At 37.7% G+C, this 23,720-nt stretch overlaps 4 protein-coding genes across 5 annotated transcripts; all 4 read right to left on the bottom strand.

Moving 5' to 3' along the window:
• Positions 1-696: 696 nt before the first annotated feature.
• Positions 697-2,769, bottom strand: LOC102222318 (dual specificity phosphatase DUPD1-like). The gene is made up of 3 exons (XM_023341439.1): positions 2,642-2,769; positions 2,201-2,418; positions 697-994 (listed from the first exon to the last, which is right to left on the bottom strand). Exons 1-3 carry the CDS (start codon positions 2,767-2,769, stop codon positions 798-800), a joined length of 543 nt encoding a protein of 180 aa, XP_023197207.1. The 3' UTR covers positions 697-797.
• Positions 2,770-4,245: 1,476 nt separating this feature from the next.
• On the bottom strand, positions 4,246-13,614 carry LOC102222053 (dual specificity phosphatase DUPD1-like). Of its 2 annotated transcripts, XM_023341547.1 has the most exons (4): positions 13,515-13,614; positions 9,134-9,307; positions 8,014-8,234; positions 4,246-7,248 (listed from the first exon to the last, which is right to left on the bottom strand). In XM_023341547.1, the coding sequence occupies exons 2-4, from the start codon at positions 9,286-9,288 to the stop codon at positions 7,058-7,060; spliced, it is 567 nt and encodes a 188-aa protein (XP_023197315.1). In that variant the 5' UTR covers positions 9,289-9,307; positions 13,515-13,614; the 3' UTR covers positions 4,246-7,057. The 2 variants fall into 2 exon arrangements, with proteins under 2 accessions (XP_023197315.1, XP_023197314.1); XM_023341546.1 differs by having other exon boundaries at positions 7,157-8,234.
• A 1,513-nt stretch (positions 13,615-15,127) lies between these two features.
• On the bottom strand, positions 15,128-19,057 carry LOC111609949 (dual specificity protein phosphatase 13-like). Its single transcript, XM_023341548.1, has 3 exons — positions 18,823-19,057; positions 16,548-16,765; positions 15,128-16,050 (listed from the first exon to the last, which is right to left on the bottom strand). Exons 1-3 carry the CDS (start codon positions 18,948-18,950, stop codon positions 15,839-15,841), a joined length of 558 nt encoding a protein of 185 aa, XP_023197316.1. The 5' UTR covers positions 18,951-19,057; the 3' UTR covers positions 15,128-15,838.
• A 2,902-nt stretch (positions 19,058-21,959) lies between these two features.
• LOC102221782 (dual specificity protein phosphatase 13-like) lies at positions 21,960-23,253 on the bottom strand. The gene is made up of 3 exons (XM_005794754.2): positions 22,995-23,253; positions 22,700-22,917; positions 21,960-22,612 (listed from the first exon to the last, which is right to left on the bottom strand). Exons 1-3 carry the CDS (start codon positions 23,123-23,125, stop codon positions 22,407-22,409), a joined length of 555 nt encoding a protein of 184 aa, XP_005794811.1. The 5' UTR covers positions 23,126-23,253; the 3' UTR covers positions 21,960-22,406.
• Positions 23,254-23,720: the final 467 nt, after the last annotated feature.

Here is a 23,720-nt window from a genome sequence, read left to right as displayed (position 1 = left end):
CTAAATTTGAACCGAATTACTTACCTCCAGTCAGGGAGAAACTTGGTCCGCTACCTGTGTCTGCAGTCGCTGTAGCCGTTCGGTGCACGAAAAGACCGGGCGGGGGAAAACTCTTTCACATAATTTTTTTTTTAAGTTTTAGGTTATGTCTCAAATAAAATAGTGTTGGTCACTTAAAACTACTTGCTTTAGTTTAAAATAAAATTGGTTCAAAATACAGAAATTATTACTCACATTTAGACCATTTTATATGTCAGTCAAATCTTCATTTGTCATATTTAACTTGAAATATTTGTTAGGACGTAGTTGTGAAGAGGACAGAAAATTATTATTCCAAAAGTTTGTTCCTTTTAGAAATATCTTGCAGAGTGCACTCATAAAACCCCAATAAAATATATCTCAAAATGTGAACAGCTACAGGGGATGTAACTACTTTTACAAAGCACTGAACACCAGTAATATGTCCCGCTCTTCATGATTAACTTTAGATATTTTATTTAAATATTTTTGTTTTTCTGAAGATATTTTGAACAAACATTTTTCATGCTTTTAAGCTTGCTGTTGAATAATCATATCTGTAATGAGAATGTAAACACTGAATTACACACATTTGTAATCATCGTTTTCAAAAAGGCAACAAATAAAAATGTGTTGGACTGCAAAATTCAAAAACAAAAAATCCAGACTGAACCATTCTGTTTTTTTGTTTACATATATATATATATATATAAAGTATTCATAAAGATGAAACTCCTTTTAGCAGTACATCATCCACGCGCTCTCTCCAAATCCGAATGTTACATTTTTCTTCTGTGCAAAGCTGAGTCCAGCTGACAGAGCTGATTCAGAAACCCAGTGTTCGGCAGGATGTTTCTGCTCCTGCAAACGAGCTCCACGGCTTCCTCCAGGGTAAGACCTTCTTTGATCATGAGGAAGGCTAACACAAGAGTTCCTGAGCGGCTGATTCCCCGAGCGCAGTGGACGAGTACCTTACCTGCACAGAGGAAAAAAAACACAACACCTGCAAATCTTCACCACAGAATATAGTGTGCTGGAAAAAAAAATCAGTTGTCACATTTCCTTGCATTACAGTCAAAAACCTCAGAGTATTTTATTGGGATTTTATGTGATAGACCAACGCTAGCGAAGAGAAAAGGATGTTTTCCCATCTTCTTTGCAAATACAAACTTTAATGTATGCATTCCTATTCAGTCCCCTTTACTTTATTTGAATAGATAAATACTTCAGGTACCCACCTGGCAGGGTAGTTTTCTTGAGCAGGGTCAGTGAAGCTGGCAGATGGATGGAAAAAGTGCTGGAGGCTTCATAGGATTTGAGACTTGTGTGGATTTACCTTCCAGCAGAATATCAATGATAAATCAACAGCCGAAGCTACAATGTAGTTTAGAGCAAAGCATATTCATGTCTTAGTGATGGTAAGATCGAAAATGTAGTGTTTTAAACATTCCCTTATCCAACTTCACTGAACTTGAGCTATGCTGCTATTTTTCAAAGCACTATGGACAAAAAGTTTAGTGTCTATATGCCACAGTTATGAGATTTTTATGCTTTATTTTCTTTTGAATTAGCAGTGAAGCTCTACTATCTGCACATCTTGGAGAATCCCATTAAAATGCACCAAAGTTTGTGGTTGCAGCATAAAATGTGAAATTAATACTTTTCCAAGGCACAGTGAGCTTTTTAACAATTCAATAATACAAGGTTGTACACTTAAAATAATATTGCGTCGTTTACACTTCTCCTTAATCCAGAACCATAAAACTGACATTCAGTTCAGCCATCAATAATTTACATTTACACCCCAGGCTGCAAAAATGGTCCGTCTTTAACCAACAAACAGTTATTACAAAACGTAGAATAAAACATGAGCCTTTAACTGAAGTTGTTTTCCTCATCGATTTTCGCATAAGATGTAGTAAAATGTAAGCTGAAAGTGATTTATCCACATTAAACATTCAGCTTAATTCTCCAAAATGCAGGAGGCATCAGACTGTTTAGTCCTATTAAGAAATATTTACACTCTCCCTTTTGCGAAGCAAGAAAGCAACAGATTTGAGCATTATTTAGTCATAATTTTGCAGATTTTGTTGACATTTAAACCATCTTGGTGATGCATCACATTTGTGCCTCATGAGTTACCTCCACGCCTCCGTCCTGATGCGGTTTGACTGAATCGTACCTTTCTGACTCAGAGCTCCGTGAATGAAATCAGCAGTCTCTGAGAAGAACGGGCTCAAGTCAAAATCTCTGCAGTCTGCTGCCTCTACTCCATGATACTGTATGAAGGTGTCTGTGTAGAAACGTGGCCCGGTGTCAATGTGCTGAGGGCCATCTGCAGCATTCACCACGTGTGTTATTCCCAGATTTTGTAGCAGCGTCTTATTTCGAGCTGTCGCCCTGCAAATAGCACCCAGAGATGATAGAAGGACTGTGACTTTTTGCTGTTTTTTCTCGCCCGCAGACATCTCTGGCAGCATATGCTTGCAAAAAATGCATCACTGGTGACTCAAATGTACAGATTTTTTTTCTATATCCGTCTCATCAGTTGGTCAAGCACGTTTGCAGAAACAGTTTCACAATCACAATCAGCACCTTTCCCAAAAGTGAGAATGTCACTTACGCGTTCCCAATGAAGAGGTCGGGCCAGACCTCGTTGACAGCTCCGGTGGGACGCCTGTTCTTCAGCAGAAGGCCCAGCAGACCGCAGGTGGGCGGTGTCTGATCCACTGACTCCTCCTCTGAGCTCATACCCGCTAATTCTCACCTCAATGGTGGTATATGATTACCACGATTTATATTCCTCTCGATTTGAACCTGATAGCCAGATGACTTTTCCAAATGTGGTTCAAAAGCGAAAAAAAAAGAGTAAATTTGCCACAACTTTCGTCTTTGCAAGTCTTGCAGTAAACTTTAACCAAACAGCTGCAATCGGCTCGGTTTTGAGACTTAGCTGGAAATCAGGATGGTTAACCTGCTGGAAATGGACAGCTGAACATGCCAGAGGCTAAATTGAGGCAGTGTAGACTATTTATTCCTGTGTGCCAGAAGCCAGCCTGCATCTTTGCAATGACTGTTTTAACATTTATGTTGGACTAGTGACTCAAAGCTGTATCAAACACATCTGAAATCACAGTTAGAAAAGAATATTGTCTGTAAACTTTAAAAACACAGTCTCAAGTTTACAGGTTGCACTTGAGATTCCTAATGACGATCAATAAAACTCTGTTGTTTGACTGTTTTTTGTGCAGCTGGGGATTTCTGTTGTGAGATTCTCAACTTGATTTAAAAGTCCAAATGCAAAGACAAACACTGTGGTTGTTTTGCATAAAAAACAAGATCGACCAAAGTCAAGATTTTAATCTGCTTCATGAAAATATCTAGACTTCACCCCTCTGTCAGATCAGCGGGCTGTGCATTTCATTTAATTCGACAACAAATACAATTATGATCATTTGTGTGTTTTGGGGGGGGATTTGGGGACAGTATTGTGTTGGTTTTTGTTCTGTTTTGATAAGCTTAGTAGTTTCATTGGTTTCTGTATTCATTTCTGCTTTGTTAATTGTGTTCAGCCAGTCTTTCTATTAGGTGTTCAAATTCATGCTTTTTTTCCTGCTTTTCTGTTAGTCTCACCTGATTCCCATCACAGCAATCACTTCTCCAAGTATATATGCCTTTCGGTATCTTTGCTCTTGTTCACACTCCTGGTACCAATCCTCTTCATGCACCATTGGTCCTGTGCCTGTTTCTATTTAATCTTTCACCTGCAACTCTTCCTGCATTTCTGTCCCCATACAGCCATTTGCTAACAATTTTAAGTTCATTTTGTCTATAATAATCTGCTTTAAAACTGCAAGGAAGAAAAAAGGTTGTTTTTGTATCACAAATCTTCAATCAGTTTGCAAATGATTGAAGTGAAAATTGTCACTGAATCGTCCAGAAAAGAGAATTAAAGAAACCCCTGAATTGAATTTAAATTCAAACTAGATATTTTAGAGGTTTTAGATGCACAAGTGGGACTGAGTTGGTAGGTTTTGGTTCTGATCTCATTTGAACTCAACAAAAAATAATGATGGGAATGTCCCTTCAGCCTTCGCAGCAAGTCTGTTAATGTCTCAGGTTTCCACCACCCTCCCATTAGAGGTTCAACTCTTTAACTAAGATCTCAAATGTGGATAAAGAATTAGAGCAAAAAAAAAACAACACACCAGCTTAGCAATTAAAGGGGCCTTTATTACACACTTTAATTGTAAAAATTACAACCTAGATTTGAAGATTTCATTTGTATTCCACCCCAAAACATTGTTTCAAACATTATGAAATGTAACTAAGTTTCAACCTTCTGAAAAAGAGAAAAGTCCAACTTTCTCCTCAGAACTACGTCCATGACCAAAATTAACACAGAGGCCACCCAGGAATCTAATACTGATATTAAAGTTTCGAACTTTATTGTAAACTCATTTGATGAAGGTTTATGCCGTGATTTATCCACTGATGAGGAAAATGTAAGGTGAAGCTTTATCTGGGAAGCAACAGCTTGGAAACCTAACAGATGGACATTGCAACAAGGCCAGTCTGCCTGTCGTTCTCCACAGTGGCGAATGACAGCTTGTGACAGTAATTATAATTCAGAAAGCCATCAGAATACTTTATTATAGTGGGCTGTTCAGTGGCAGTGTAAAACGTAGCTTCAGTGAATGGAAGGAGCTGAAAGTCACACCTATCTACACATAATCAGTACACATTTTTCTTGTAATGTCTTAACCATTTCAGTACTGTAACTGTTAAAACAATATTCTGAGGACACCACCTGTCACAGTAGTCACACTCTCTCTGTCAAAGTTAAAGTACTGAAATTTATTTATTTATTTTTGTTCTAATTACATACCTCCAATTAAGCACTCGCGTGGTTCTGACAGAAAAATAATTGGTTCATGTATTTGTTGTACTTGATGTCCATTCTTGGCCACTCAGCCTTGTGGTTTTCCTTTCTTTGAGGCCAAGATTCTTTATAAAAAGTTTCAAACTGCTGTGGCAAGAAGTGTTCTGAACAGAAAAACACTGTTTTTGGTGGATGAGGAGAAATTTGCCCTCTTGACCTGTTTTCTTTCACAACATTTTCCCAAGGTTACAGCACCTTTGGGAAAAATATAAATACTTCCTCTATTGTGGCTGTCACTGCAAAAAACATCAATTCATTTAATTAACAGTTTTGGTTAGAAAGCTCCAATCCTTTCCTGTTGAAATAACAATCAATTTTCTGGTAATAGGTTAATGACTGCTGGTTAATAACTGCCAGCAATGACTGCCTTAACCTTGCATTTGCTTCAACTAGCTCTGCTTACCAAGTATGGCCCACTGGGCAACTCGTTTTGCACTTCCAACTCCAAGTCAATAAGTTGGGGCTTCTTAGCATTTCCACAGGAACTCTAATCATTTGTAGAGGACACTAGTAATTTCAGGATTTATGGACAACAAACCACTAAAAGTTACAAATACTTGATGAGGTCCCCTCTGGAAATGTGTATAATTACCTGTTTTATAAGTTCAGACATCAAATATACCTTAATATGCATTAATAAGCACAATGGGAACCGTTTTGGCACTACTGCAGAAGCTAACGCCCACAGTTTTCCTTAATCCCACTCTTTGGGGTACAGCCAATCAGTGCCAAGGAAAATGAGTACGGTTCCCAGATTGGCTGCTTTGCAAATCCCAGCCAATAGTGTCACATAGCATTGTGCCAAAATGTTTCAGCTTCCCAAACTGCATTTTCATTTGAATATTTTAGATAAACCCAATAAATAAATAAGAATATGTACATTCTTTTGCAAGTAATTTGGAGCAACATTCCACTGAAAAAAACAAAGATAGATGAGGTAAACTATAAGGTCGAATGTAAGCTGTCCTGAGGAGAACTGTGGTGCTAACTCGCTTCTAGATGGTACAGTTAGTCTTTTTGTCCCTGTAGGTCGAACAACCAGTTTGCAAGATGACAGCTAGACTCTACTAATCTCCTCCAACTTTGCTCAACTCAGGCATAGGCTGCAATATTTGGAGTTGTATCATAAATGGTACTTCACCTCTTTGATGAAGTGTATGAGTTGGGTTGATGGTAGACCCCAGCCACTGAGGGACCTTAGATCCCACATTAGCTGGTTCTCGCCAGTCTTTCACTGTCCAACTTGCGGCCATGTTAGGAACTATTTTGTAAAGACAGGTCGGATGGGTCACACTTTGCATTGTTTGACGACCTGTCAACGCTTCATCTGCTGTAATGCAGTTGATGCACACCTGCATATAAAAATCCTCATTTTTACAGAAATGTTTGTTGAAATTCACTTGTCTGCTTTGGAAAAGCAATTTACAACCTTGTTGTGAAATATTTATGCCAGCATTCTCAAGAATCCTATGCTTTCTGGCAACAACATATGATGAAATATGCCCTTTATTGGCCATGTTGTTCTCTGAATTTGAGTTGACAGAGAACCCGCAAGTGTAAAATGAACCACTGTAGGATTTAAATATTTCTGCATCTCTTGCTTTACTTGGCTTCACACTTAGGTTAATTGCTTTGTCCTCTTGAAATGTCACTCTAAAATGTATAAGAAATTTTTTATTATTGTTGTAGAATTAGTATTATATTTTTAACATTCGATAAAATACATTTTATGGGGACAGCAATCCATCCATAAATTTGTTTTGATGTTCAGTCAGTTTTCTTTCAAATTAGTCAAATAAAAAGTTATGCCTTGCAAAGTTTTATGGGTTATGTTTCTGCTCCCTTGTTTTTGTTCCTCTGAATGATTTTGAATCAAAGACCAACTGCACCTCAGTTTGTAATGGCTACATGCTCTTGTCCGAGATCATAACATTTTAAGCTATTATTAGCTTTTATTTGTAACACAGATAGAATATATTTTACAAAGACAATACAACAACATGATTTACATAGTGTTTGTTGTTATAGCAGCTTCATATCAGCAAGAGGCCACATTATAATTAAGCTTAACTAAATCCATTCTGATGGTTCAGCTGCCTAATGACAGTGCAGCTTTTTGTCCAGACGCCGGAGCTGCTCCAGAAATCCCTCGTTGGGTGAAACATTCCTGTTAGCACTGACAGCTTTGATGGCGTCCACCAGAGTCATGTTCTCGTGGATCATTAAATAGGCCAGAACCAAGGTGGAGGAGCGGCTGAGTCCCATTGCGCAGTGGACAAAAACCTTGCCTGCGGACCATCAGAAACAAAAAAGCACACACCCAGTGGATCATCTTCTTGTTGTGGCATTCCCTACAAGCTTTATTTCTGCATTTACAACCACGCAATCAAGGGATTATTGTGTCAGACATCATTCTAAATGTCCAATTTGTTACTCCTCTGTGGATTAAAAACCATGAACATCACAGAAAAGAGAGCACTTCTAACTCCAAAGTAAAAGTTTTCAACAATGTTGCAACAAATGTTTCTACACACGTTAATCCCGGGTTTCTTATCAGGCCCGAGGATTAGGGAGCAGAGGAGCGAGTAATTGAACTGTCTTGGCTTCTGTGTATTTCTGCCAGGGATTACCGCAGGCCCCGCCACACGCTGGAGCCCCCTGATCAGCCGGCATGTGAAGAAGGAGGCCTCATCTTATTACTGTCATGTCAGATACCGACTTCACTTTGCATAACAGGCCATGCAGACGCAGGCCACAAACATAATTGTGTAATTTCCATGTCCAATAAAAGTCTAGCTTACAAATTACCAGGGCAATCCATTTAAAACTAATTTCCCTGACAAAGGTCTGAGCCCATGAGAAGATTACCGTGGGGGAAGATATTAGCTTGATATTATGTTTAGTGTTTGATTTGCATTTTAATGAGTAACACAACTGGGGTTTGCTGTAGTGGGAATTGACTGACAAATGTTTCAACAATCTGTCTCGCCTTCCCAAAGTTAACATGTGGATAATGATGAGAAACACCTTGAGTGCCAAGAGAGCCTCCTCACCTGTGGGCAGACTCAGAGCATTCTTGATAAAACTGGCCGCTGGGTAAAAGAAGGGACTCAAGTCAAAGGACGGCATGTCAAAAGCTTCCACTCCATGATAAGTGATGGCGGTGTCCCTGTAAAAGCTTGGTCCAGTGTTCACGTTGAATTTTCCATCAGCGGCATTGAGGACATGGGTGATGTGGTGAGCCTGGAGTGTCCTCTTGTCCTTTGCTGCATACCTGAGGCAAAAAAATGGATGTAAAAATGGAAAATGCAAACTGTAAAGTAACAGTTTGCATTTTATCAGACTAAATGGTAAGTAAGCTAGCTCTAGTTACATTAAATATGAAAGAAAGGGATGTAAAAAGGTTTCACAATATAAAACTTCAGTCTGTGTTGACCCCACTTCCAAATAACGAGCAATTAAAGTCTGAACAAGAGAAATGCTTAAGACATTTTATTGCTGGCAAAGATGGTGTGGCTTGTTTTCTTTTCCTGTGTCTGAGCCAAAGGAATGACAAAGCATTTCCAAATTGATTGTACACCAGTATTTTAACTTCTATCCATAACGTGTAGCCTTAGCCTGAAGTGATGTTTTTAGTACTAAATATGTTGTAAATGTATTGTAGACAGTGTTATAAAAATTGACTGGTGATAAAACATGGATTGATCATATAGAGAAACTTGCTGCCAAAATATTTACATTGAGTTTTTATCTCAAGCAGTCATCCTAGTGAAATAAAGGCAGCCAGAGTTGACTTCTCATTGGGCTGGTTAACAATATTTTGTTACAAAAAACAGTAAAGAGGTTTTCAAAGCTTGGAAACCATTGGTGTGGCAGCATTCTGGGAGCTCTGAGGTGACTCATGATTTGACGGGAGAGCAAGCGCCCCTTATGCAAAGTTCTTGCAGCTGTCTGGGGTTCGGCTTACAACCTCATGACCTTTGCAGCTTGTCTGACCTCTTCTCTCTCTAACCCTTTCCTGTCTGAACACTACAAGTGAAAGCCACAAATGCCAAAATAATAAATAAACATATCTGGATATAAAAGTTCTGACTTATTCTGTGAATGATTTTGCTGGATTCATTGTTACACCATTCATAACAAATGCAAATCAAACAGGCGGTTAATTCTCACATGTCTCCTATATAGATCTGGGGGTAAACTTCGTCCATACGGTTGTTCCCCCCTTTCTTTGTCCACATCAGTCTGTGTAGTTCAGAAGCTGTGGGGGTCTCATAGCTGCCCGCTTGCACCTCAGGGCTTGCCATGCTGCCGAGGCCTCTGGGCATATCTTGTGCTACCTTCACTCTATTGCCAAGAACAGAACTGGTAATCATCTTTGTTCAACAATGACTGCTGAGAAGTATGCAAGAATTACCGAACAGGCCTGCAGGGTGTATAGTCCCTGAGGGCCTGGATGTCAGGTGACTCTGGTCAAGCTTTTCTCTGTATTAAATAACATTTTTCATTTATCAAAGGAAGCTCCACAAGCCGACTATCCTGTTTAAATATGTTAAGGTACAACTTAAGCTAAAAGGAAGTACAAAGGCGCTTAAAACAATGAAGTGAGGGACTCAGTGGTTTAAAATATGATACCATGAACCTGTTCAGATTTGTCACATTAAAACCACATTGTTTTTTGACATTGTATGTGATAGACCAAGCCATCTTTACACTAAGAAGAGTCCACCTGTGTAGTTTAATCTCTGTATAAATCCTGAGGGTTTTGTTGGACAACATTAGTAATTAAAAAAGAAGCATCAGCACCGATAAAAACATCAGGCAGCTCAGGGATAAATTTCATGAGAAGTTTGAAGCAGTTAGGTTAGAAAAGGACAATGCCACAAGCTTTTAATATTTCTCAAAACTTAAGCAAACCTAGAAAAACATACATATCCCACGCAGATGTTACATAAGGCACCAGAAAATCTTATTTGGATAAACATTGATGCATAAAATTTGAATAATATCCTCAGTAACTCACAGCAACTTTCACATATGGAGTTTTAAATTGCTTCTTTTCTATCTTCCTGTACCAGATAGCTGTGCTGTGAAACTTGCATTTTATTAACACTGTTGAATTAGTTGCACTATATTTGATTTTTATCAGGACTAATTGTTAACTGACTGTAATTATAATTACTTGTGTCCTATGGTAGTTTTTCTTGCTGATTGTCATGATAAACATAAATTTACTTGAAGTGAAACATTAGTAACTGAATGTAGCAATAGATTTACATATTGTTTCCAATTTCACCTTTGAGACACCCATGTTTTTCCAGCTTTAGACACGATACTCTTTACCCTAAAATGCTAAATGATTTAATTAAAAACACATTATACAATTCAAATGAGGGCATCATCTTATAAAGGGATAAAGGAAATGCAGGGTTATAGAGAGGGCCTATTAAGTAGAACATCCATTATAAGTATTTATATTTAGCTTTTAAATATAGACCACAATTACTCCAATAAATGCTCTTCAAACTGGCACAGAAGCACAAGATCACATAATTATAAGCTGACCTTATGCTGCTCTCTTTATTTTATTTATAATTCAGCAGCTCTTGGTAAATTTATTTATCTCCAGAGAAACAGAAACTTTGTATTCAAGGTCTGTAAACTGATTTTCATTTCCTGTATTCAGATCTAACCTGTGCCTTTACAATTTATAGGCCAGGCTTTAGAGAGACTTCTATGCTACATGCTGTATACATTAGCATCAGTTTAGCCTTGTGTATGACTGTGCTTAAGGCTGAGAGCGTACAACTGATGTGCATGCACTACCGCAGCTCCGCTTCTTACTTGCCAGGCTTTCTCGTGAGTGGGGGACATGCTGTGGTTCTGATGTTTTTGTCCACAGTAATGAGTCATTGAGACCAAATCTGTTCCAGTGACCTTTCACTAAGCTGCTGTAGCATATGGAGGTGCACATCATGATGGCTGGATCCATCGCTGTTGATTGCCTAAATGTCACTTAAGAGGAGGTGCATACGAGAAGAAGCTGCAGATGACCCAGTGCATGCTCCATGAGTGTTTGAGCATTGAAGGCAGGTTGAAGTGCATCTTCATACAACATAAACCCAGAAGTACCTGCAGGCTCTTCTTTCTCCTCATTGATCTAAGAGTGCAGCCTTTTCCCTCCCACAGTCAGGGGCAGAGAACTGATTTCCCTGGTGCATATGTGGAGCTTCAGCTCTGCTTTCTCAGCCTACCCCCCTCAGGCTAAGCTGTCCTTCCTGCTCCACTTTTGTGTAATTAAAGATACTTTCTATGGGAAAGTGCCTGCAGTTAACACGGAGGGCAAATAAAAATGGCTTCCTTTTTTGCCACCTCAGGCCCTTTTCTTGGTGATTTTAAGAATTGCTCTACCTACTTTAGCCTTTCAGATGTGGCTCATCTGGATTCATAGGCAAATTATTAAAAAGAAGAAAGTTTGAAAACCTGTTAGGAAGTACTGTATCTGTGTTGGACATATTCATCTTTAGTACTCCGTTATGCACACAGTGAAAGAACAGTAGTCTCTCTATGAGCTCTAAGAATATAATAAATGTACGAATGATTCCTATGAAAATTTAAATAAAAATAATCCTTAAAAAAATATTTGTCCCTCAGAGATTTTGTTTGTCATAATTATATCATAAAACAACTTTTATTGATCAGTCAGAAATAAGGAGTAAATACAAAGAGCAATTTTCAAATGATTTCAGTTAATACGAGAATCAAGATTTCTAAACCAACTTGTTCCCATGTGAAAATATAACGCCCCTCCCTTTTTCAAACATTGAACTAAGTGTCGTTAAGCTCATATTTTGTGTTCCTTTTCACAAGCCACACCTAAGTCTGACTGTCTCAACTGTAGAATCAAGAAATTACTTAAGTAGAACCTGTTTGACGACCTGAAGCAGACCAAATAATCTTAAAAATAAACACATTATGCTGGGTATTAAAGAAATTCAATAATAAGAAGCAAAGCCATTTAAGAGGCTTTTGGATTGGAGCAAATGTTTAAACACGAATGGAGAAAATCTGGAACGGTTGGTGAACCTTCCCAGGAGTGGCTGGCGTAGTTAATCGAGTGCATCAACACACCCAGGAGCTCAGAATGAACCCAGAACAACATCTAACCTAAACCAACTCAAAACTCAGCTCCTGGTGCCATCTATGCTTACCTCCTGCCTTAACTACTGCAGTGCTGTTCTTACTGGTATTTCAGCCTGTGTTGTGAAACCTGGAACGAGACGCCACGTCTAATCCCTAATTCATTGAGCTTCACTGGTGACCCTTAACCACCTACATCAAATTCAAGTCAATGCCCTTAGCCTGGAAAGTGTTGAATGGAATAGCTCCTATCTACTTGTACTGTATGTTCTTGTTCATGTCGTGATTCAGTTACACTGGAAAAACAAAAGATAGATATTTGTAGCGTGATGTATAACCCCAAAATCCCCACACATTAATTACAGTTGCAGTTCCACAGATTGACCATACCCTGGAACTTGCTCACATTCTAGATGAAAGTTTCTTGTTAAACGAACCTATGAAGCAGAGATAACCAATCAGGAGTGGATTTTTATGTCAGATGTGAGTCATGTGACACCACGCTGCAAATGAGCTAAAAGGGAGCAAAGATTTAAATATCTTTGTCTCTGATGCCAGAGTTTCACCAATGGGAAATTTTGTCCACAATTTTCATCTTGACTCAAACTGTGTTGTGATGTTTTGCTCATTCCAAAAAGTATTTCTAACATAAAATGCTTTCACATGGTGACAAAAGTGTCATATTAAGAAATTTGACATTAATTACTTAGAAAGTCCAGAGAATATACTTATCTAGCAACCCAGAAGTCCAGAGGATACTTACTTACTTACACTTATTTAGCAAACCAGAACAGGGATTAGAACTTAGAATGCAGAAAAACTACCTTAGCAATTACTTTTTAGACTCCAACCAGAAAAGGAATTAGACCAGAGGATACTTTCTTATACTTGCCTACCAACCCTGAATGTAGCATGTAATTTATTTACTTTGGAACAACATTATTAGCTTCTTCTTCTTTTGCTTTTTCCTTTGGTTTGTTGTTTTGTTTGTATTTCCTTTTACTTCTTGTAAAGCACTTTGTATTGCCTTGTTGCTGAAAATGTGCTATATAAATAAAATTACCTTTACCTTTGCTGTACAGTCTGAAGATGTATTGTGTATGTCTTTGTTTTGTGTAACAGAGTCCAGTGGAGCTGCAGATTACTTTCATTTATACAAAATGCTGCAACAATTTGGAATGTCAGAAAACTATTCATTTGAAGAGATTAGCTTATCTATTTGAGAAAGATGCTTTACTCTACACTAAGATTTATTTTTCCTAAATTATAAATTTTACCTGGTCAGCTAAAGTGGACAGGAAAGAAAAGAGTCTTATGGAGAGGAGGTATACGCCACACAGTACATGCTCAGATATTTCCCAACACACCATATGTGCAGTAAATTTAGATGAAAAGATTGTTAGCAGACACTTGCCTTGGCTGAAATCGGCGCTTTTCATGGTCTCGCTACACGATAACTACATCTAGGTCGAGAGCACAACCGTCTATGTGTTCTCCTTGGTAATCTACCCTGCAACCTTTTTTGCTAATTTTAACATCTGAATCACGGCCCAAAATAATTCTGGCATCATCCTCTACATTCCTTAAAGGTTACCCGAGCTGCCAGTGCAGGAACGAGGATAGGACGCTGCTTTTTTTAATAGTGAGGAAAATTAGATCTGTGCTCCCGTGCTTGAGCTTTTCTGTCAATCTTCCATCCTTCTATGTATTTTAATCAACCCCACACCGTTTGATCAGGACTTGTCTCATTTTTTGTTTTTTTTCTAGCTTTGTGTCATTTAATGATGACTGTATTTACCGCCATAACACTGATACATTTATTGTCTTACGCAAAATATGAAAATACCACATTGAACCAGGGATGTATTTATTTATTTTTTTTATAATTTATTAAAAAAAATTTCTCGCAAATTTTTGTATGTATAGAAAGAGATGTCTTGACAAAATAAAATAACAATGATCATTACTCACTGCTATTTGATATCTGCTTATCCAAGTTTTGAATGGCATTTGTATTTAATTTGAACAAGTATTGTTTTGAATTGTGCTGGTGCGTTCTAGGAATAAAATGCAGAACATTTGGAAATCGTCACTACTGTAAAGTTTTTGTTCATACCTTTTTTGTAACTCACATCCTTACAGATGAGTTCATAGACCATCAAAGGAAATGATGCCTTTTGATGCACAGCAGTGATCAACTCAACTGCTATGATAAATAGAACAAAGGAAATTCACGCTGTGATGTGTTGGACAGATGTTGCTGAATTATTCTCTCTTTTTCAGAGACGAAGAAGCTTAAGTAAACAATGCTTGTTCAACATGGTTATGATTCATTTGGTCCTTTTTGCTCTTACAAGAATGATTGAAATATGAGTAACTGCTTGTAAATGATAGCTATCAGTCTACTACATTTTATGGCCTTTGCCATATTTGTGCTCACTAGCCAACAAGACCTTTGGACCTTTTAGATTTCATCCAAAATCAAAACACAAACATTTTCTTCATCAAATGTTCATAAACTAAGGAAAATGGACCTCAAAGCATGAATGCTGTGATTGCAATTAAAGTAGAAAATATCAATATCAATTACAATATGTTAGATTTTTGTATTTTGTGACAATTATGTCCATATTTTATTACAAATACTTGCCTATAAATATCAATAATTGTAACTAGTTATAGTCAATGATATCACTTGAAGATTGCCCGCTTAAGGTTTAGTGTTTTGTTTTTGTCTTTTACTTAGACTGCGATAATCCAACATCCCCAACTAAAGATCACGACCTAATATAGTTTCCAGGGGACCAAGAGAAATCTTAACATAACTTTTTACCATATTTTCATGGTGGGTACAACAACATTGTGCTGTGGGTATTTTTTGCAATATATACAGTACAGACCAAAAGTTAGGACACAACTGTGTGTCCAAACTTTTGGTCTGTACTCAGTTCAGACGAAAGGTTTGGACACCCCTTCTCATTGAATTCAATGAGAAGGGGTGTCCAAACTTTTGGTCTGTACTGTAAGTCAAAACTTGTTGCTGAAACTGAACAAAACAAATCTGCTCAAAAGTTCATCAAAAACTTCATATTTGACAAAAAAGCACACACAGTTGTAAAAACTTCAAAATTACAAGACAGCACATGAAAAACTTCAAAAAAAAGAGAGGTAGAAAACCCTTAAACATCCAAAGATGGGCATTTGTTATTTTGCACCTTTGTAGTTTTGGTTGAACAAAACTGTGTACTCACCCTCAAAACATTTGGACCAGTATTTTTCAGACCATTTATCTCAATAATTCATGAAAATACTTCACAACATGAGAAGTAAATTGCTGAGTAAAGGGTAAAGGCACAAAATGTCCCACCCCCTTACAAGTACAGCTGTACTGATATTGTACTATCGCTCTGCAGGTCTATTACAGAGAGTGAAATTTAGTGAAATTTAGATTTTTGGAAGCATCTGAATTCTTGAGTCATTGATTAACAAAGGTCAAAAAGTTAAGTGTGGGTCTGGAAGACAATAGTCTGATGAATGAGATTTTTGGAAGCACAAACGTCTACACAGATTCTCACAGCTTAAAATGCTAACATACTGTCACCTGAATATCTCCAAAAATCTGTGACCTGCCGAGCCAAAAACATTTTTTTCTGAAGAAAACTCACAGTCCAGACTGCTGGATCAACAGACTGCCGGACGTCTTGACGCATAACTAAAACGCAGTCAGGCTAAAAAAGTCTACAATATCTGACAGGTTTTCTTTTTCCTTGTCAGCTGAAGATCTAGATCCAGCAGCAAAGCCAGGAAATTCCTGTTGGGATAGATGGCCCTTTTCTGGACCACTTTCTGCAGGGCCTGTTTGAGCGGGAGGTGACGATAGATCATGAGGTAGGCTAGCACCAAAGTCGACGAGCGGCTCATTCCCATGATGCAGTGCACCAAAACCTTCCCTGAAGAACAAGACAAAGGCAGAGAGAGGTGTGAGGGAAGGATTAGTGAGGCCTCAGACTTATTAATATCATACATGACTGCCCGTCTCACACTGTGGCCTTTCTTTTTTCTTTTTTTTTTCTGCTTGTGAGCTAAAAATAGTCGACAATTCATCATCTTTGTTCATTTGAAGTTCTTTTGCAGACAGGCCAACTCTTTAATCCCAACTCATCCTCTCCTTGTTTCTTTGAAAGAAGCTATTGCATACTTAAATTCAGCAAGGTAAGAAACTTATTATTACGGGGTGAACATACATTTGCATAGTAGTACAAGCTCTGTTACATTGTGGTGCCAGGTGACATTGAAAGAGCAGCAAGATGTGAGAAGGTTTTTTTGGATGGGTAACTCTATTAAGAATTTACAGAATGAAACAAATGATTTTATGTGTAGGAATTAAAAAAGGGGAAGCTTCTTTTCCTTCTGTTCATTCTGGATCAAGTTTGTTGAAAGTTCTTACCACCAGGTGACTTCAGAGCTTTATGAATGAAATCCGCAGCGGGCTGGAAGTAAACGTCCAGATCAAAGTGAGTAGAGTCATCTGCTGGAATGCCAAAATACACAAAGTCGTTGCCATAAAAGCTTTGGTTCCCTGGGCTGCCTTGCTTGGAGTGAGCAGCATTTAACACATGAGTTATGCCTAAATTCAGCAGGACAGCCTTGTTTTGGGCTACTGCCCTAGCAAGACACAGAGACAGAGAGAAGTTCAAGACGTTGATGAAAGCTATGCATCACAGCACAATGGTTTTCTGTCAGAATGACAATATGTGGGAGAGGTTCAAAAAATGTGATGGCTGGATGTAAGTAAATTAGAATATCATTGAAAAATTTATTTGTCATAGTGATTAATTTGAAACTCGTATTCTACTCTACATTACACGGATGGATATATTTCAGGTGTTTGTTTCTGTTAATTTTGATAATGCTGCTAGCAGCTAATGAAGCCCTTAAGTTCAGCTTCTGACAAAAAAGGAATATTCCATAGGGCCAACAAAATTTTTTTTTTGGTAGTGAAATGCTACATAGTGACTATGAAATGCAAAGTCGTGAGGAGGAGTTGACAAGTGTCCAGTAGGAAATCACTGACACCCTTCACAAGGAGGGTAAGCAATAAAATCTAATACCTAAAGAAACCGGCTGTACAAACAGTGTGGTATCTAAATGTTTTAATGGAAAGTTGAGTGGAAGGAAAACATGCTACAGAAAATGTTGCACATGTGCTTAGGGATTTTAAGAGCCTTATCAAATGTACAGTTGATCCAATGTACAATTGCCTGATTATGTACGAGAGTTGATGAAAATCCTAAATTTAGTTTGGTAAATAAATAATATATAATATCACACTAATGAAAAAAAGGACTTAATGCAGAAATGACGGCTTACTGAAAACTACCTAAACTGTATAGTATATATACTCAGCACTTAACCACTTGAACTAAACTCCATAGATTCTCCATAGGCAAACTTTATACCATTTGTTTTAGAGTCTCTCATTTTTCTCCTAACAATACTCCACTACTTTTCTATGAAATAGAGCTCAGACCAGTTTGCTGAACAGTCGAGAACAGAGATACTATATGGTCACTAAATCAAATATTGGCACTTTTAGGAGTGTGGGCAGGTGCCAAGTCCTGCTGGAAAATGAAATCAGCATCTCCATTAAGCTTGTCAGCAGAGTGAAGCATAAAGTGCTCAAAGATTTCCTGTTAGATGGCTGCGCTGACATTAGACTTGATCACACACATTGGACTAACACTAGCATAACATGGCTCAACTAATCAATTCATTCTCTTTATTTATTTCTGTATAAAAGAAATAAATGGCGTATCAAGGTTAGTGCAGTTTACAACACTAACAGGCCCAATTTTTATACACAGAAATATAAACAGTTTAATCTTATGAGAGTCTATTTAATTTTAATATATCCCAAAGCTGTAAAATTTAGTTCATAATGCCAACTGATGCATTTTTTTTTTTACCTAAAGAAGGCCAGTTGATTGGTTTGAGTCATTTATTTAGGGGAGCTAGTATGTCGTGACATACAGTATAAAAGGATTGACCCCCTTTTAACACAAACGGACTAACAGTGGAAACTCACTATTTCCCCACCACACCTCCAGAATGAGGGATCTTGAATTTCAAATGAAATGAAAAATGTACTTTCATCTGAAAAGAGGACTTTAGACCACTCCAGTCTTTTTCTTCAAGTAAGAAAGACAACAATTGCAACTCCACACCTTGATACGCCATGAGTATTTCCCTCAAAACTTTGAATATCATTCACTTAATCATCTTAAGGTTGCAGTGGTCCTTTTCTACCATAGGTTTTCCTTCCAGTCAACTTTCCATTAATATGCCTGGACACAGTGGACTATGGTTTACCCTCCTTGTGGGTTTTGTCAGTGAACGTCTGCTGGACAATTATCAAGTCAGCAATCTTCCTCATTATCATGTTGGGCATAACATTTCTGAATGACTTTATTTTATTGGAATTATGCATTATTCTAATATTTGAGACATAATTTTCCATTTTTGTTAGCTTTAAAGTATAATCAACAACATAAGTGGAAATAAATACTTTGGAAATGTTACTCATTGTGTAATGAAGCAATATAAGACATGAGTTTCACTTTTTCAGTTGCTGAAACAAATTTTAATGATATTCAAATTTTCTAAATGCACCTTTATAGATGCAGTGCCATCCTATAAAAAAAATGTAATTAAATACTACTTACACATTTCCTATGTATATATTTGGCCATACTTCATCAATTTGGTGGAGGTGTAGCTTACAAGCATCCAAAACCTTCTGCAGATCCTTCACAGTTGGATATTCTTTTGCCTTGTCTTTCACAGTTGGCATTTTAAGTCCAAAAGTCCAGTCTTGGATCGATTGCCGGCCAAAATGTTTGTTGTTATCAAAGCAGTCCCAGTCTCTCTCCAGCTCGGGATGATCATTTCCAGCAGGTGCTGTCACTGGACAGTTACCCAATTTAGTGCTTAACCCAGCGTGTTGTCTTACCCATGCAGAGGGCAGAGCAACAGGCACTGCAGCAGGGACTCTGCTTTTCACACACCGCCATGGGACTTTAATTTAATCAGCCTCGCTCAGTGATGAACCAGTCTATAAAGCAGTGATAATTGGGCATAATTATGGTCAAACTGTTAAAGAGCACTGCTTATATTGTATATAACTCTGCATTTATTGAACAGAATCACTTTGCGTCATGTGGCTTGTTAAATGCTGCCGTGCAAACATAGCAGCAAATTGGGTTTAAAAAAGTGAAACACAAGCCCACATGCGCTTGTCATGTTTAACTCTTATCAGGTTGCAGGTTAAACTCATTCTAGCTGCCAGAGTGAGTGAAAGAAAACTTTATTTCATCACTCTAACTCCATTAAATGCCCTAATTTTCCTTTTGTTGGATCATAAATGTTGATGGAACATGTTCAGTGCCAGTGCTGGTCAAAAAATGTCTGTGGGTAAGTTTTGACCTGAAGGTAATCGACGGATTATTTAAAGGCAGGCTCTTGTTTCATATTTGTTATGTGACAGTTCCCACCACTAATGTAGGATATATGCAATTAACCCATGTTTGAAATGTGTTTTGTAAATTGTGTTTCTTAGAACAACACTGTACCTGAACAGCCTTGCAAAAACAGGATTTCTCAGAAATAAATTATTAGCAATGAGATTCACAGACCTTAAGGAGCAAATGTTGCCATTTGCCTCAGATTTTTTTTTATTCTGACAGATGGTGACAGTTCTGGATAGACTACCAAAGAGTAAGAAACAGAATGAGATAATTATTCAACATTACCACCCATTTTGTGTTTTGTTTTTTAGTTAAACTTTACTAAAATGTAACTGTCCTGAGTTCAGTTAAAATTTTTTTCATAACCTTGAACAACTTGTTGAATGGTAAAGAAATTTATATTTTATTCACTAAATCTGGCATTTAAGGGGTTAGAAATAATAAACCAAAACAATCCACAAACATTGTTTGTGAATAATGACTAAAGTTTATTTTGACATTCAAAACATTTTTTTAAAAGTCATCAAATTTCAAAGGAACTCTTTGAAATAGCTTTTTTTTGTATTTAGAGAGGTAGGACATAATGAGAAATTATAGAGGTTAATTCTTGTGATTTATTATTTATAAAGCACAATAGATAAAACCTTTAATTGGGTTGTTTATGTTTTGGCTTAATTTGCAATAAATAGTCACTATATAGCCATTGTTATGCCATTAGATTCACAATCTTTAAACTAAAGCAACACAATTTCTAGTTTTCTTTATTGACAAACTTTGATTTTCTGTCACAGCTAAGCTTAATAAAAGCCTATACCACCATCTGCTGACAGCATTATGAAGCCTAACTTATTTGGTCAAAACCAGCAAACAGGTGACAACTCAAATGTTTTTCTTGGTACTTGCTGAATGGTTACGTTTCTTAAATTAAGCTCCCTGAACTCAGGAGAGAAAATCATAATGAGCTACATTCAATGACTGTGGATGGAATTAGAGAAGTTGCTTAATGACGTTCACCATCACCCAGATTCACTACCTTCAGATAATAAAGCAACAATTCAGCAAAAATTTCCCATTCAACATGAAATCCTCCCCCTTCAGTGATAGCACAAATGCTATAATCTGAGTCTTCTGAGGAAAATAAGGTGAGCTAAGTGTGTATAAAGTGTGATGAAATATTTTTGCATCAATGAACCCTGGTTGAGACGTTCCTACGACATAATTTTAGCTGTAGAATTAATTTAGTTTAGAGCTCATGTTACTGACCTCATTAGAAGTCTGTGGTATCCCTATAAAAGAGAGTCACATGAATGTCTGCTGAGCAGAGCTCTTTGAAGAGAAGGAAGATGTTCACGATTGCTATGTCAAAGAAGTGGTAGAAAAATGTCTTATACTGCTTCTGGATTTTGTGGAGATCTTCATTTGCATCTACTCCTCCCTTGCACATGAGTATGTCAAAGAACTTAGATAATCTTTAATTATCTAAGAGGAATAGGAATGTCCTTTGTTCAGTGTCCACTGCTGTCCTTCACTTTGCTGTGTCACTGTTGTGTGTAAGGAGGAGCAAAGGAAGACATCGCTGGTATCTAGGTACTGGACAAAGGAGTGAGCCGAAGTGAAGCCAACAGATGTTGCCTTGAGGAGGTCTAGGAGGTCAATCACCTCAAGTCATTGCCTTTTGACTTGAGGTAACACAGCCTGATTCTCTGCTATAGGAAATATTGGAATAGGATGGGAGTGGTGTGAAAATTGTCCTCAAACAATTTGTAGCCTGTGCCTAGCAATGACGTTTTTATAAGCCTTGTCAAAGAGTCATAACTGAGACCTTTTCTAGCGCTGTTTTCTCCTCATAAACAAAGAAGTCTCAGGTGTATCCATAGCTGGAGGTATGAAAGAAAATAATTGAAGCCCCTGAAGACATGCTTGCCCTTCATCTTTGCTTGAATATAACCCTTGCTTTTGAGGCAACCATTCTCATCAATGCCGGTCTCCTGGAGAGGGTGGTAGTTTCGGGTGCAGACTTCTCTCATTTCCTTGTAAAGAGGTTTTATCTTTTCGAGTTGATCAAGTTCTGGTGCCCCTCTTGTTGCTTCATTTTCTGCACTACTCAGGTGAAGAGCGTTGATGATCCTGAGTCACTTCTTCCCTGATGTGACTGACTTGGAAACAACAGACAGCACAGCTTTTCACCTCATCAGTAGTCCGTTAGAGATGAGCATTTCAGAAAGCCCATGTAAATGACAACAGACAGAAAGCCAGACATATCCTGCAGAGCATTTCACTGACCGACACATTTGTTCTGTTGTTCTGTGTTTCAAGCAGACTCAGTGGAGTCAAGCAAGAGGGAACGAGTTTAATTAGTCATGTGTTCCAGAAATTACAACCTGTAATTACTTGTTAGATTCATTTACAACTGCTGTGACTCCAGCATGGGTATAATTGCAAAAATAACTGAACTCATCAGGAAGTTTGTCTGTTGTGTGATGACAACTTGTAAGTTTTTAAATGCATGTAAATCTTAAAGGAATTACATTTCTAAAATGAAAATAATAATATAGATTACCAGTTTGCCTATTTTGAAATCATTAGGACAAATGACAAAGAACACTCACTCTTGATTAACAAATATCAAACATCTGCATGAGAATTGAGGAACTCTTGGGGGACCCCTGCTGGCCTGGAGGCACCCTGCAGCAGCTTAATTTGTTTCTGCCCCTGGCCAGCTTTGTGTCTACCTCTGCTGGCAGATACACACAGCATCACTTATCCTGAAGAAAACTGATGTCTTAAGTCTCATTAGCAGGAGTATTGTGTAGTTTCAGATCCAAAGCACACAGCTGCTTTAGGAAACCCCTGTTTGGGAAAATCCACCTGCACTCTTTGACCTTATTGATGGCTTCCAGCAGGGTGTAAGAATGGTAGATCATGAGGTAAGCCAACACCAGCGAGGCAGACCTGCTCACTCCGACTGCACAGTGCACTAACACCCGAGCTACAGTAGAAGAAAATAAATTAAAGTGGAGGACATTATTGTTATTCTCTTAAATAATGAAACTAAGGCAACTTGACAGGTATTTACCCCCATTCGCATTGAGTGAGTTGTGAATATACTCAGCAGTTGGCAAGAAATAGCGAGAAAGGTCAAAACTCGGTGAGTCATCGGCAGGGACTCCATAATATTCCACTGTGGCTCCATAAAAGTCATGACTTCCCTGACAGTACGTCCTCCCATGAGCTGCATTCACAACATGAGTAATTCCCAGCTTCCACAGACTGTAGCGGTCGTTGGCAACTGACCTGAGGAGAAAGCAAGCAGCCATAATATTTGGCACGGGACTGGATGAGAAACGAATATTGTGGAAGTTAACACTTACATGTCCCCAATGTAGAGGTTTGGCCAAACTTCATCCACATGGTTCCCAAATCTCTTACCTCCATACAAAACCTTCTGCAGTTCTTTTAGAGAGGCAGTGACACAAGAAACTGCGCTGCTTTTATCCTGCATTTTGATGAATTCTGTGTACACAAATATTAAATATATATCCACTAAAATACTACTCCAAAAACTACCACTTCAGAGGATTTATTCTCTAGATTCCCTGAGGATAAAAAATGTATTTCTGAACTGTTGAGGCTTTACTACAGCCATGTTAGTACTGACATAGACAGGTGGCTCTGTTCTAAAATTAAAACACTGACCTATTTTCTTAATGTCAGGTTTAGACCACTGTGATTAATGACTTACTTTATTGCAGTACAAAAAACAAAGAAATAAATAAATGAGCGACAGAATACATAAATTATAATACTGTTGTTAATTTTATAATTTTTTATCTACATTCACAAGAATTTCTTAATCAAAGAAAAAAAACTAAAGTTGAAACAAAGAACAAAGTAAATATTACATCAGATCTAGATATTTTTAACCTAAATATGGAAACAAATGACATTTAAATGACATTTAAACGAAAGATGAAAAAAATACCCATTAGTTTTTAATTGAGAACATGGAAACCAAAATTGTACAGTAACTAAGATGAATCCAGCTTGTGTTTTTTCTCTGTTTTTTATTTTTATTGCTGTATAACAAAGATGAAAAA

The sequence above is a fragment of the Xiphophorus maculatus genome, chromosome 10 (genome assembly GCF_002775205.1).
Source record: "Xiphophorus maculatus strain JP 163 A chromosome 10, X_maculatus-5.0-male, whole genome shotgun sequence".
NCBI lineage: Eukaryota > Metazoa > Chordata > Actinopteri > Cyprinodontiformes > Poeciliidae > Xiphophorus > Xiphophorus maculatus.
Note: the sequence above shows the minus strand (reverse complement) of the source record. Positions and strands in the feature narration are given on the sequence as shown.